The 15,283-nt window shown below is 35.7% G+C and overlaps 1 protein-coding gene across 1 annotated transcript in view; it reads right to left on the bottom strand.

Moving 5' to 3' along the window:
• Nucleotides 1–15,283, bottom strand: part of PLPPR4 (phospholipid phosphatase related 4) — a 31,214-nt gene that overhangs the window by 3,404 nt on the left and 12,527 nt on the right. The window contains exons 2-6 of the mRNA XM_032192334.1: nt 14,560–14,745; nt 10,112–10,241; nt 8,140–8,335; nt 3,293–3,350; nt 1,811–1,984 (exon numbers count right to left, since the gene is read on the bottom strand). Of these exons, the coding sequence (XP_032048225.1) occupies nt 1,811–1,984; nt 3,293–3,350; nt 8,140–8,335; nt 10,112–10,241; nt 14,560–14,745 (744 nt within the window). The remainder of the gene's footprint in view (nt 1–1,810; nt 1,985–3,292; nt 3,351–8,139; nt 8,336–10,111; nt 10,242–14,559; nt 14,746–15,283) is intronic.

The following is a 15,283-nucleotide window of genomic DNA, read 5'->3' on the forward strand; positions in this document are numbered from 1 at the left end:
AAATTCTGTCCTCAATCTGGTACGTAGCTGTTTCAGTAGGATAAAAAGGACACTTGTTATTTATTTATTTATAACTATTTATTTCATGGCAATGAATTGTTAGGGAAAAGATCTAGCCTTCTTCAGTGTTCCTCATTTTATAAAACAACAGATACAGTTAAACAAAGCATGTTTTGTTTTGAAACTAGGAAAATTAATGTTCGCAGTTTTCTGGGCGAAGCTATTTAACAACTACACTACTGTCTGCTCTGATTTACTGAATCTTGTTCCAGCTCAAGTTGTTCCATGATTCTGCCCTTTCTACTGCATAATAACCATGTAATACAATAGCTACATGATAGAACAATTTATCAGCTTTGAATCAATTGCTTTCCAAGCTGTGCAGAACTGTAACAAGATTTAGTTATACAACATTTTTTTACTCAGCAGACTCATTGTAAAATGCTGTCATTTTAAAAAGATTCCACTGAGAGAATATTGTATGAAAGGCTCAAATGCCTCACTCAATCACTTAGGTTACTTGTTCTTTTCAGAGTTATTTGTAGTTTCACAATATTTTCCCTCCCTTTCCGTTTTTTGGTGTGTAGTTTTAAGGGTAGATTTACTGATTACTGGGTTTCCAGGACAATGCACCTCTCTGATGTATGTTGTCATGCCATGGTTTATGGGGAAGACCTAACAAAGACCACACTTGTTTGTGGATTTTGAACACGAAAACAACAGCTCCATTTATGAGAGTCTACAACAGCTTAATCATTTGAAATAATATTCTCAACATAGTGCCTTTCTTCTCACAATGCAGTTGTAGGAACTGACTTTAGTAGCTCATTAAGTTTTTATTATCTACCCTGGTTGCTGTCACTGTTGCCTCTGTGAAAGCCATTTTTCTTCTGGTCACCTTTGTAGACCATCTGCACATGCCTTAGACTATTACATCACAGAAAAAATGGGGGACAAGTTATGAACTTATTTTAGTATTATACTCAAATTCATCACTGACATTGAGGGGTCAAAAACCATCCCACTGGTTGTTAAAACTGTTCTGTTCACCACCACATTGTCAGCAGAAGTTCCTGATTGCTTACAGGCATCTTGAATGACACTGTGCTGAGCAGCTAGAGCAGCAACAGTCATGCTGGAGATGTATTGAGAGCAGGAAGCAAAAGCTGTATAAGCTTCCTACTGGCAGATACAAACAGGCCTATCTTACACATTCCTTTACAGCACCCTTCCAATGCGCTCCATCTGTTTCAACCCAGTGCAGACGAAGAGCATAGGCATGGGCATCCTACATCTCCTTCATAACCTCCCCAAGAGCTCCAAAGGACCACAGGGGTGTAATAGTACCTTTGATTTCCTGCTGGTTTGGCAATTCACTCAGTTGAGTTGCTGTACACTAATTAAACTAATTTTGAGACTATAAAGCTAATGGTGGCAGTGTAAACTCATACTGGCAACAAATAATGTTTAATATTTTTTCTTGTCTTATGCCTGTAAGAGTGGAGTAGAAAAGATGAGTATCTTCAATAAAGTGCATTATGTTAGAGCTGTTTCTGCATACAATGCTAGACTATTATATACCACTTTGTGCATTCTTAATGGCATTTCAAACTGAAATATATATTTGCTTTTTCCTGTTTATTTTTAGAAGAGATTACCCCTAACATCACCACCTTCAACACATTTGGACTGTATTCTTCATTATGGCATGTAACCCTGACAAAATATTTTTATTAAAAATACCAATACTTTTATTACAGACTTATCAATTTTATTTTCTAATACATAACTACATCTGTGTTATATTTACCAAATAGAGAGCAATTCCTCCTCCTATGAGAAAGCCACAATAAACATCAACTGGATGATTCTTATACTGGGTGATACGAGTCAGACCACATATAATTCCACAGATGATAAAAGCAAAGACCAAGAGTGGTTTCAGAAGTTTTGAGGAATCTGTTAACGTAGAATTGAAGTACATCTTAAAAAAAGAAAGAGATTAACAAGTGGTTAAAGAAACTTACATTTACCCGAGAAGATATGAATTTCTAGCATTCAGTATTTCTTTCACACATAAATCAGTGTTATACAGTACTGTTGCAAGTAATTAGTTTAACTAATTTTATTTAGCAGCCTTCTTAAAATCTGCTCAATTACTGTAGAAAGATATGAAATCACAAGGAATGGATTTCTGAAAACATAGGCAATGCTGCTTATTGATGTTAATTAGGATAAAGATTTTATGCCTAAATAATGTTCACAGTCAGAGCCTAAGTGTTCTGTAAATGTGACTAAGCAATCACCATGTCTGAAATACAGAAGCCAGATGTCATGCCAGATGAAAGCAATAACCTGTTCTAACAAAAGCCACCACCAGATGCTTTAGAGAGCCATTTCTCAACTGGGGGCCATGATGTCAGGGAGGTCAAAAAAATTTAGTGGAAGTTGTTCATCGGTACTATTGCAAATTTTGCTCTTTTTCTGGGCTGAATAAATACTGGCAAGCTCTCGGTACATGCAGAATTCTATTGCTAGTTTGATTAACTGGTTGCTATTGTTGCTTTTTTTTTTTTCCTTCAGATTTTTATAGCATGAATGATGGAAAATTACATTATTTTTTTTAACTTCAAATAAATGTTAACATACAAATATTGGCCCCCATAATGAAGAAATGTCATTAGTCACATGTGGGAAATCATCACTGAAGCATGTCCTATTATTTCCTGCTAGTTACCGATGGCTTTTATTCACTTGCTTTGCAGTAGCACCTTTGAGGCCTCTGAGAGTGGTTGTGCCAGTTCATCCATGATGCAATTCTATGGAGGTCAAGTGAAACTAGATCACATAAATGTTTGTACCTTAATGCCTAAAGTTTAAAAACAGTGAATTGTGTGAAGACAGCAGCAAAGGAAAGGCAAAATATATAACACATGTGAATGGTAAGTTAAATTATCACCCTATAAGACAGATAAGCACTGCATTTTATACATGAATAACTTGAGGCATTAAATATATATTTATATTACTTTGATTATTTATATTTATATTACACTCCACCACAATGGATAATGTTGCTTCTTTAAAAAGTTTGAAGTTGCATCTTTTCTGTATTCCTAATAGAACAGCTTTTATTTTAGCTGTTAATAATTTCATTTTGCTTTTGAATTGACACAACAAAAACTTGTACCCACTCAGAATACCCAGGCAACACTTCACTGTAAAATGGACAGCAAATGGCATTCTAACTTTTGTCTTATATAAATGAAAATAAATAGAGTTGATTACTCACCGAAATATACACTGCTGCAAAAGCTGCCAAGGTGGCATGTTGAGACGGGAATGATTTTCTGCCAAGGAAGGACACTCAAATTATATTTCTAAGTTCAAATATACTGTGTGTGCTAGCATTCACTTGAAAAAAATACACTGTTTGCTACAGTCACTTTCAGTTTACACCGTCTAAGCACCATGTGATCAATCATTAGCATTTAATTTCTAAATTTCGTCTCTATAATCCGGAGAAAGCACCAATGTTAATGAAATGCCTTTGTTTAGAAGCAAATATTTAGCATGAAATTATTTTTGTGCACGAAAAAAAGTGCATGTACTAAGAGTGTGAATGAGCTAAAGACTGGATGCTTGATTTTTAAGAGAGAAATTTCTATACATTAATTTCTATTAAAAAAAGTCGTAATAGCTTTTCTGTATGTATCTAATTATACATCTTATTCAATATATGATCCTGGATTTTAAGATTATTCTCACTGGTTTCACTTGGATTTTTTTCATTGTAAGGACATATCAGTTATATATACAACTTAGATAATCAGGCCTTAACTTCAGCAGCAGAATTCATCATCTTTATGCCCCATTATGTTCCCATGATAATGGAGCCATGATAGAGAGACATTCTTCTCAAAGAGGTAATTGTATCTTTATTTGCTGTCTCTAGACTTATTTTAAAAATATCAACACTTTATAACATGCTAGGAACAAATGGAATTCTAGGAGTGAAGAACATGCTCCTATAACCTGCTACGAATAAAGTACATGGAAAGGGCATTTTAAGGTTTAGCAGGCCCCTTCCTGAAGCCTAGAACAAGAGGGTAAATGAAAATACATCCAAACTGCGAGACAGTAGTGAAAATCAGGGTCTATTCTTGAAATTGCTGAGGGCCTTCTGTTCTCTTTGAAGACCATGGGAAGTGTTGAGTAATCTGGACTGGCTCTTGAGTCAGGAACTACATTAGATATGGAAATTAAAACTGAGAGCTTCTACTTCTTTGACTAAAAAAAAATTAAATAAAATACTTAGCAGCTACACATTAGGCCCTCTAACACTGGAACATTTTATGCTTCTTACACACCCATTTCAATACTCTACAAGTGACAAAAGAACAGTGATGGGATGGTGAAGGAGAGATTTTACACAGTATAGGGGAAAACTTAGCTGGTGGTAGATTCAATAATACCTGTTCTATGTTGTCCATGGCTTGTGGAAGCCCTAAAAAAAACCTTCTATAACTGAGCTCTAGAAGTAAGTATATCAGATATATATCAGTTATATATATCAGATATATATCAGTTTACACTGTATGTTTATCTCCTTAAACAGCATGGACATGTAATGTGCTGGATGTCTTGATGAAGAAGGCTATGTCTACCCTGCAGCTGCAGTAGCCACTTTCACCTGAGATAGGTTGAAATAGAAAGCTCAGCTTTGGATAAATGCTTGAACAGTCTTTCAAGGAGGGTTTTGCCAACTGAGTTGGGCTCCATGTTCCTACATCAATTTTCCCAGCAGCATCTCAGTTAGCTAGTTTAAAATAGCAGACTGAAATATAGTCCTTTTCCTTTAGAAATTTTCTGCAAAGCAGCAGTCTAATTTCTAAATATATTTCCTATTCATTTTGCTTTATCTGCTCTAAATAATTTATTGGTAACAAAATGTGTTAATGTAGTTCAGCATGAATGCTGCACTGCTGACCTGCATTTGAGCTCATGGCCCCTGCATATCCTTGACTCTGGCCGAGATGAAATCAGCATGATTCCTTTTTCATTTCTAAACACAGACCTAATCCTCCAACCCCCCTTTTTTTTTCTCCTGAGCAAACCTTTCTCAGTTAGTAGCCCCCATTCAAAGGAGCACAGAAGGATAAATACATGGGGAAAAAAAAAAAGCACAGGTGTTTATAATGTCTAATCAACTTCTTTACCCTGTGTGTGTTTAAGTATAAGCATACATCTACTTACAGTCTGTGTGCAGCTAATGTGTAGATTTTATTCTGTGAACCACTCAGAACTTAACCTGAATTTAATGGCTTTTATGTGGTCTGTCACTATGCTACAGTCAATTTTCTCCCTGTTCTACTTTCTATTCATATGCTTTCAGGGCTAGCACAGCATAGGCATTCTGTATACTCTCTAATGGTGACACAGCTTTTGTTCTTCTCTGCTATCTGTTAATCCAAAATGAAAACAATTCAAACTAAAAATATGCAGCTTTTTTGTATGGCTCTGTATTGAAAAGGTGAACAAAGGTCTCAAAGAAAACATGCCCTGAGCTCAGAAGACTGTATCACTCTTAATGTTCATGCATGAGGAATATGTGGAGGGGGAACAATGATGAGAAAGAGTCATACTGAGTAAGAACATCAGAAATGACAGAGGATAGAGAACTCACTGGAGATCTGAATAGAAATGATTGAAAAGATTCTTTGAAGATAAACAGGGGAAAAGATGGATAAAGAAAACTACTGGATATTCAGGGATGTTGCAGAAAATTAATTCACAAGGGAGTCCAGAGTCAAAATTTCTGGGATATACAAATTAAAAAATGAAGGTCATTATCAATCTTATAAGAACAAGTCCCCTACAAGCTGAAATTGCTGAAGGCAAATTAACCTCCTGGGATGGAGAAGTTATACTGTAATTCCCATCATAGATGGCTAAAGATTGAACCAGTAGCAAGTGCTGATCACTTTGGTAAAGCTGGGACAGACATAAGAAAGCAAGGATTTAATAAAGGAAAAAGACAATAAAATTTAATTAAGGAGAAACTTAGGGTGGTGCCAGATAATTGCAATTCACCAAATATGTCCTTTATGATAACAATAAAATTGACATATCAGTATATAGTCATCTTCCTAAAAAATAAGAAAACACAAATACTGACTTCTAAATTTCTTGCAACTGATTTCACTTTTTTTTTTTTTTTTTTTTTTTTTTTTTTTTTGAATGGTGATATTTAAACTTACAAGTAATCCAAGTCTTTGGAATGGCCACAGATCATCAATTGAGGACATCATATTTGAGATGATAATTAAATGAATGTGAGCAGTTGTGAGAATTTTTCTGCCTGTTCACATGTGAAGCTGCACCATTTCACTGGGACACCGTGTAGGTGCAAGACTGCTTGCAAAGATCATTTTCAGTGGCAGTATCCAGTAAGAGCAGATGGTTATTGGAAGAGAGGCAGGTGAAGGCTTATATAGTCATTTTGGTTATGCCTTCTACCAAAATTATTTTCGCCAAATGAAGCTACGGTCCTTCATACCAGTTCTGGATCATGTCCACATATATAAGTTGAAAAAAATGGCAATTATGAATCTCTGCCAACAAAAAGTATATTAGACCAAATAAATAATTGAGGATCTTTAAACATCAGTGAAATTGGTTTGTCTCAGTGAAAGGAGATAGATTATGAGATTTGCTGGAAGGTACTTTACAAAGTGAATAATTTCACAATTCTCAAGTGTGTCAACTGCTGATATCAAAGGAAAGCAAAATAAACTGAGGGAAAGGTGCCTTGGTGATACAGAGAAAACGTTTTAGTAATATCCATGTAACAAAAATGCAATGCTATAAGGCATGAAGTTAAAACAGAAGCTAGCATCTGTGGCTACATAGAGAAAAAGAAAAGAGTTTAAAGCTTAAAGCTTTGGTGAAGTGGATGTGAGAAGAACACAGCTTCGTGCCTGCTAATCAGGTACACGAGGAAATTATACAGCTCAGTCAGAGACAGAAATTTTAGTAATTTCAGCCATTCTATAATTCTGCTGTAATCTTTTTGGAGATCAGGAAATATAAAAAAGAAAAATTTTGAAGGACTGCAAAAAAATTAAGGGAATGCTACACAAATGACTACCAAGTAAGAAAGCTTAACCTTGTGTGGAAAAGATAATAAGGACTGATATTGTATCCAGTGAAGAGCTTCATGTTTTCTCAGTAGTGTAGAGCATATACTTAGGATACATAATAATGAAGTCCTTGAACTAATGAGTAGCAAATGTGTTGGTACAGTACCACTTATACCTCCGAATTCCTTGTTTAAGTCTGTTAACTGTCATCAGTAATTGAGTTATCACTTTTATCACATCTGGTTTATTTAAAGTAAAATGCATAATCTGGGTTATATTTCAGCTTGACTGATATGCAATTTCCAAACCCTGATATTAGGAATATTAATTTATATCCTGGCTAACTAAGTAGGGAGGCTAAAGACTAAATGGCCAGGGAGGATAAACAACCAGCTAGAAATACCATGAAAAAAAAGCCATGTGTTTGGGAGCACACAGGTTTGCATTGCTGTGGACTTTTCTCTAATGAAAAGAATTGTTTCAGTGGCTGTCAAAATGAAAAATTTAGTCAATGAGAGTCAATGGAAAACAAATAAACTCTAACAAATGAGAAAATCAAACCTCACCAACTAAGATCAAAATGTCAAGTTTGTAGATAACAATACACAGAAGTCTCAAATAAGGTAGTTGGGTGGCTCCTTCCCTCTCCTGATATGGAGAACTTACTCAGATGCCACTGGGAAAAGCAGTAGAAGCTACAAGTATTATAATTGTATAGGAAATTGTCTCCTTTGAAGGAGGGAAAAAAATTAAGTACTACTAACTGTGCTTCTGAAATCTGACAAAGACTTCTAAAGCCCACTGCTGGCCTAATATCTGTATAAAGAAAATTAAACATCACTAGAAAGACAGGTATGCTCTCAGCTTTATTATAAAAATATTACCAGAACTCACACAGGCTTTACCTAGAAAAAAAAATATTTGAAACTGGGAGAGAAAATTAAAAAAGAAATAAAACAAATACTTAGTAATGTACACAATGAAGAACAGAACCAACCTGCCGGCATTGATAATATTAGTATCAGCTCCTGAGCAAATATCTTCCACAACATATGAATTCTCTGAGCAGGAAACATTTAGGGATGTGTAGTTAGGCTTGCAAACAGTCAGGAAATATGGTGCCTGATATCCTGTTGATAGCTGTATAATATCAGTAACAAGAGCAGTGGAACAAAGACCAAACACATGAACACCTAGGAAAGAAAGCAATAGAGCTTGTTAACTTTATTGTATTTAAATTAACTCATTGTGACAAATACATTCAACTGAATTCTGGTGGCTTATGCCATTGGGCTTGTGAGAATTTACCTGAGAAATAACATTTTTTAAAGTGGAATGTTATTGCAGAGTTGATTTCTTTAATATAAAAATTAAATTATTTATGCTTGTTTTCTTCCTATTAATACTTAACATTTAGTTTTGATGACTGGATGTCCTTCAACATCTTTGCATTAAAGTAAACTACACTGGACCTGCTTCTATTTGGAAAGCAATTTTTCCAGCTGACTTAAGGACAACCACCTATTTGAGGATAGCATATGTGCTCATTCAGTCCTGGGACTTGCCCACTGGAACACATTTTTAATAACACAGTTTCCCATTAGATTATTGTTCTGAAGACTTGTTCTCTTCTGACTACCAGGTTCTCATCAGCTGGCAATAACTTTGGCTTACCAGCATACCTCTTACATTTCTTGAGTACCAAATCCTTGTCACAAACACAAATATTTAGTATTTAGGTCTTTTTTTTTTTTTTTTTTTTTTTTTTCTTTCCCAACAATCAATATTCCTGTCTGGTTAATACCAAATTCACAACGCAGTTAATGTGATTTTTTTTTTACTGAGCATTTTCAACTGCTTTTTCTCTAAGGATTTACCTCTAATTCCCTACTTGTGTTTATTAAAAAATATATATACATGTATATATTTTTTTTCATCTTATAACAGAAAGAATGCTAAAGGAATTGTTTCATAATGACAGTATGAAACAAACTGCAAATTCAGGGTATGAATCAAGAGTAAAATTCATGCATCTTTGAGTTTGTCGTCTGGTGATGGAACAGGATGCCATACAGGAGGAGAAATGGACAGCATGGGGTAACTTTACAGTTCTCCTCGATGCTGCAATCTACACCCCTCTCTGCTCACTTCCTCACTGCTGTTCTTAACAGGATATGCTTTATTGGTCAGATACATATATATATGTGTGTGTGTATATATATATATAACCTCTCCTGTTATTGCCTCCCTGCTTGCCAACCTATAGAAACCTAATGTATAATCTTTTTATCAACTTTTCACTCTGCTGTCCTGCAGCTTATCTTTGCCAATGCTGCCCTTTCTAATGAAAGAATTTTGGAAGAGAGAAAACCTTTCTCTTTGCCACTCATTGCCAGAGGAATTAACTCTAAGAGAGGAGCAAAGTTAAGCCACCCTTTCAAGCTCAGATTTAGTAAATAACAAAGTAAAATAATTCATCATGTCCCTCTTTATCATTATGTTCCAGATTGTATCCCTTTTTCAAGAGGTAGATAAAGACATACCAGAAAAACAATGTCAAATCCACTGACAGTTTCTGACAAGTTTTTACTGTCATGCTGAATACAGTATCAGCTGAGCTGAATACTTCTGATACAGTGAAGACAGGCAGGGGAAACTGTATGCAGAAACCGTTAAAAGGAAGCCAGCTCAAGGTGGGCAGAGGAGGAAAAACAAATTATTCTTTTAGAGAGACTGACAATAGACTGGGAGAGGAAAGGAAAAACAGAGTGTAGATGCTGCACTGCTGAGTGTGGAGCTGCTCTGTTGCTCCATTTGACAGTTTCTTCTCGCATTTTCTGGCAGAAAAAGACATATGCCAGTGTCAGCCCTGCACTGTTCTGAAACGCTGTTTCAGAGAAGGAAATCTTCATGGTAAAAATTGAATGTACATAGAAGACTCTTCTTTGTAAGTAACATTTGAAACCCACCAACAAATCTCACAGCTCTTCTAAGAAAGGAATTGAAGTTGCATCCTCCTGCATTAATATTGGCCTCTGTTCCAATCCCATTTCTTCTTTTGGACAGGCAACAGTAGAGAATTCCTTCTCCTACCATTATCTGCAACGACAAAGGAGCAGTTAAGTTAAATGTAGCAATTACTCAGAAGACACTGATAGAATTTAAAGGGTTGAAATATATCTATGACACAAGCAATGTCTTACACTCTCACGTATGTCTCTTGAAAAGGTGTGTATCAATACATAAACATTCAGTAACAACTTAGTCTGAGTGAGGGCAGGAAAGAAGGTGGCATTGAAACTAAATGCAAGTGTCCAAAAGTATTGAAAGGAGATCTTTTCTATTACATGTGTATACAGTGCTCAGTGGGACAGGAGCCTTGATCCACAGGTGAAATTAGATAATCTACAATAAAAATGTAGTAATCAGAAATTCTCGCCTTTCAAATGATCCAGAGCCACAGCAATATCTTAGTGCTCCTGAGGTGGGTTTAGCCCTCAGTCTTGGCCTCACGCCTAGCAGTTGCTAGCAGCTTCTAATTACGTGGCAGCCTGCCCTTCCATAATTGTTTAATTTGGCATGGATTTTAATCAGATCCACAGCAGTATAAAAAGTTCTGTCCTTATGGTCCTCTGAACACACTGAGCAAAAGACATCACGACCTAAGCCGCAGACAGCAAGTTAGAACAAAAATAAGGAGAATAATATAAACACAAACACGGTGTTACTTGCTGGAAAATTCAGATCCATTTATACATTTGCAGTCTCAGGTTTTATTGTTTTTCCTGTTATGTTGTGCAATAACATGGAAATCTGTACAGGGCTTGTTAGAATTCAGAAAAAGTCTGTGTTGAAATATTGAAATGAATGGGGCAGTTCTCACCACTAAGAGGAGATTCACCTTGTCTATCAGCAGATGAAAAGTAACATACGAAATGCACAAAGCTCACTGTGCAATGAGATGCTAAAGCATCTGAATTAAGAAGAAAGTGTCATAATTATCAGTGACGTTTGTGCACACTAAGATCTCTCACTTTGGTAGAAGGGAGGTGCAATGGATAAGCTTAGTCTAATAATTTTTAGCTAACGATTTAATATTAATTGGTTTCATTTCTTCTTTGCCAGAAAATTGAAGTAGTTAAAGTTATCTCACTGCATGGAAATGTCAGTGATAACAGATATTTAAGGGATTTTCATTGGATGAGAACCATCATCACTATTATCTGTCTCTTCTTGTTCATTTTACATCTGGAACTTTTTCAGGAGAAATCAATAGTTTTTTAAACTTGAAAAACGGAAACTTAAATAGTTTTTCGCTAAGTTCTACAGAATGCCTGGTGCAGGGAAAAACATCAGAGAGATGTAATAGCTCCTGTTATAGAGGACAAAACAGAGAAATAGCAAGGCGTATGACAAGGAAAATTCAGAGGCTGGTATTTTCAAGGAAACAAGCTACTACAGTAAAGCAGGCAGTAGGACTGACACTGCCAACAGTGAATTTCTCTCCTTGCTAATTGATTTCCCAAATTGATGTAATCTAATTCCCTGGTGATCTCTTTTAGAAAGCACTTTGTTACCTTTAAGCACCTTCTATGTCAGTAGTGCTGCGGGTTTGGACCTATACTTATATGATTAAATAACTAGTCCTATAATTTCTGAATGAATAAGTAGAGAGAAAATATATCACAGGATCAGAATCAGAGCTCACTGAAGAAAATGGAAGTCACCTTGCAAGTCAGGTATATCTATATTCTGCACAGAAAATATCCATGCTGTTAATTTCATACAACTCCAGTTGCTCTATACTGAAGTCTCCTGTGCTTCATGTATAGAAAATTTCACATGCGCCACGAGCCATAAGACATATGCCAATAACCCGTAGTTTTCTGTAGTACTTCAAGGCTACAGAACAGTCCTGGTGAAAAGCAGTTTCTGCTCATTGGTAATGAACAAAACCCAACCAATTAACAACAACAAAAAAAACAAACCTCCAACAATAAGCACAAATAAATAAATAAAGTCCCAAACCCACAAAATGCTTCAGTAATAATGTCTTGGGAAAATAAATTTAAAATGCTAGATTTGCTGTAAAAATAACTACTGTAAAGTGAACGGATTTAAAATACACTACAGGTTTGGGAAAAAAAAAAAAAGTACGCAAACAGTTAAAAATAATGCAGAAAGAAGCTAAGTCCTACTCCAGTATTTATATGATGCTTTAAGGAGGGACTGAGGTTGGAATTTGCTCATCTGCCCCTTTTCTTTCTTATTTACATTATTTGGTAAGATTTAGAGATGTGGCCTAGTTGCACCTGTTTTTGACTGAGCTTTCATGACCTTCTGTTTCATACTTCCCTAAGTACCTGAAATTCAGTCTGAGGCTTGCATACGCTATGTTACTGGAAATTCTTAATTTCTCACATAGCTTCATGCTTTCTTTTCTATATTTTACAGGTTTATAAAGTGTGTTATTCTTTGAATTATTAACGAAAACTAAATCATATAATGCTAAATTCTGCAAGATGACAATTGAACAAGTGTAATCTTTTTGCATGGAAAATAAAAGAAGAATTTAATTTTTTAAATGTTTTTCTAGGATAGAAGTGCTACTGAATAGCTGATGCAATACATCATCTTCAGTGCCTTTTATTAAAGCACTTTGTATATTTTACACTATCTGGGCCCGTTCCCAACCTAATATAAGAATCATATTAATGCTCACACATCCATGTGAAGTAAACCTTCCTAAGGTTTGCAGCTTTTAAGCAGTTGCACTTACAAGCGTTGCGATTTACCTTCTTTACCAATGTAATGTTTGATAGGCTTGCTTAAACATCTGAGTTTCTCTCATGGCATGGTTTTGGTTAGTTGTGTCTGTAATGCAGGTAGGAGAATGATTCAAGGAAGAATAACATTTCCTATTGCAATGCTGAAATAATTTAACTGTACTGAATCAAAGACCTTCATAAGCACTCTGTAATGAAATGGGCATCTTTCATCTCTGCTGAAGGCATCTGGCATTTTCCAGGCTTGACATAAACTCTCTCTGAAGAAAAAATTTGGCTTTTACCACTTCAGCCTACTGTGCCCGAAGTGAGCCTACATAGATTCCTTCTACAGCTGTTTCACAAAAGTCCACTTTCTTGTTATCAGGAACACTGTTTAAATGCAGAAAACCTAGCCAAAGTACAATATCAACAAGTTTTCTTTTTATCTTTTGCATCTTTTTTTTTTTTTTTTTTTTTTTTTCCTGCAATTGGCTGCACAAAGAACACCAAGATAGCTTCTACTTGCTAAATAAGTATTATTAGACTGATGGCTATGCAAAATCCTTCAAAATGGTTTCTAAAGCAACCAAAACCACACACAGTTGAGTTCAGTTTAAAAAAAAAAAAAATCCTATCAAGCAAAGGAACAGCACTTGATGCTTTTATGTTTTATAGATTTGTGATTGTGACCATGTTTTATAGATTTTCTGATTGTAAAATGGCTAGGATTATAAAAGGAACAAACTGGCTGAATTTAAGGTAATTCAGTGAACTGGCATACATTTGCAGCTGGTGCTGCAGACGTGCCTAACCAATGCACCCAGTCATTGCTGTCAGAGGAGAGAGGAGACCCTTTCAGAAGGTTGACTCAGCTGGACTTTCTGTTTCAATTTACCCGAGCGGAGTGGTGTGAGAATGTCTCCCATCTGAGGTGCCAAAAATCAGACACCGTGAATATCCTCTGGTCTTTAGATTTCTTTTTAATTTGATGCACCAATTCCAGCAGGGACAATACTTACCTGCATCAGACAAGTGCAGTCTTGCACAATTGGCCAAATTGCTCATATTCTGACAAGAAGCTTCTGTTCTGCTGAAATCATCTTCTCCCTTTGGATGGGCCACTAAACCAGTCTACCTGCTCTTAATGACTAAGTTGCAGTTTAGAGGAGTCCCGGTGCTGTTTGGGAAAGTGTAATTGATTTCATTGACAAGGCTGATACACCTTCTTACTGAACATAGTTAGTTCTAACAAAAGTGGCATGTTCAGTGCTGTAAATTAAGGGCTTCCATTTTCAACAGAATCTTGAATTTTTGGTTTATCTCAGAGTATGAAGGCAACCCATTTGTAAAAGGTTAAAATATTTGTATAGCATAACAGAACAATTCAAACTATTCTCGCCCAACTGCTGACGCTGTTTCTTAACATTAATACCCACAATCAGTACAAAGTGAGTAGATGAAGTGCTACAGGGAATGTTTTAAGGAGTGTGTGTCTCCTGCTATGGAAGAATACAATTTAATTTAAAATCCTAATGTAACTAGTCTGGAAGATACTCCACTGCCACACCGAAGCCAAAGGAGCTATTTTCTTTATGTCAACTGAAACTGTTCAAAATCTTTAATAAGTAACAGTGTCACTTCGAACTTACCGTAATTGATGGTCCAGCAAAAACCAGACTAAGCAACATCAAAAAGGGAACAGCCTCTTGTGTAGGTTCAATGTATGGCATACTCAGACTCTTGTCATAGCAATTAAATCCCGAGTGAACTGGCTTGAAGACATCAGTAAGTTCAAGAAAATAAAGGCTAACAACAGAAGATGCCAATATTGGCAACTAGAAAAGAAGAAAACAACAAATTACTGTTCAGAAATTGAATAGTAATACTTTTGCAAAGACAACATTGTCTGTTAATAAATCTCTGCGATGTCTGATTTTTACATCTCACCGTTCCTTGTTATATCTGTTTTACCATCTTTAAATAACTAATTCTCTAGAGATATCATAGTATTCAGTTGATACCAAGTAACTGTTGTCTACCAAGCTAGTCAAAATACTCATTCCAACCTTCAGCCCATATAACTTAGCCCTTTAACTTAGCCCATATAACTTAGCCCTTTCATGCATGAATCATTAATGGACAGACTTATTTTTTATTTTTTAAAGTAATTACACAATTTCAGTCTCCCATGTGGGGCCTCACCTTTCTGTTGCTCATCCTCACCCTTTTTGGTCCTTTATCAGCCATATACATGTACACAACAGTGTTTATAACCAAACCATTTTTTATTAAGTTTCAAAGTAACAGTTAATGAAAAACACTATCTGGTGCTTGCCTATATAGTAACACAGTGTTTTGCCTTAGCATATTCAT

The sequence above is a fragment of the Aythya fuligula genome, chromosome 8 (genome assembly GCF_009819795.1).
Source record: "Aythya fuligula isolate bAytFul2 chromosome 8, bAytFul2.pri, whole genome shotgun sequence".
NCBI classification, from domain to species: domain Eukaryota; kingdom Metazoa; phylum Chordata; class Aves; order Anseriformes; family Anatidae; genus Aythya; species Aythya fuligula.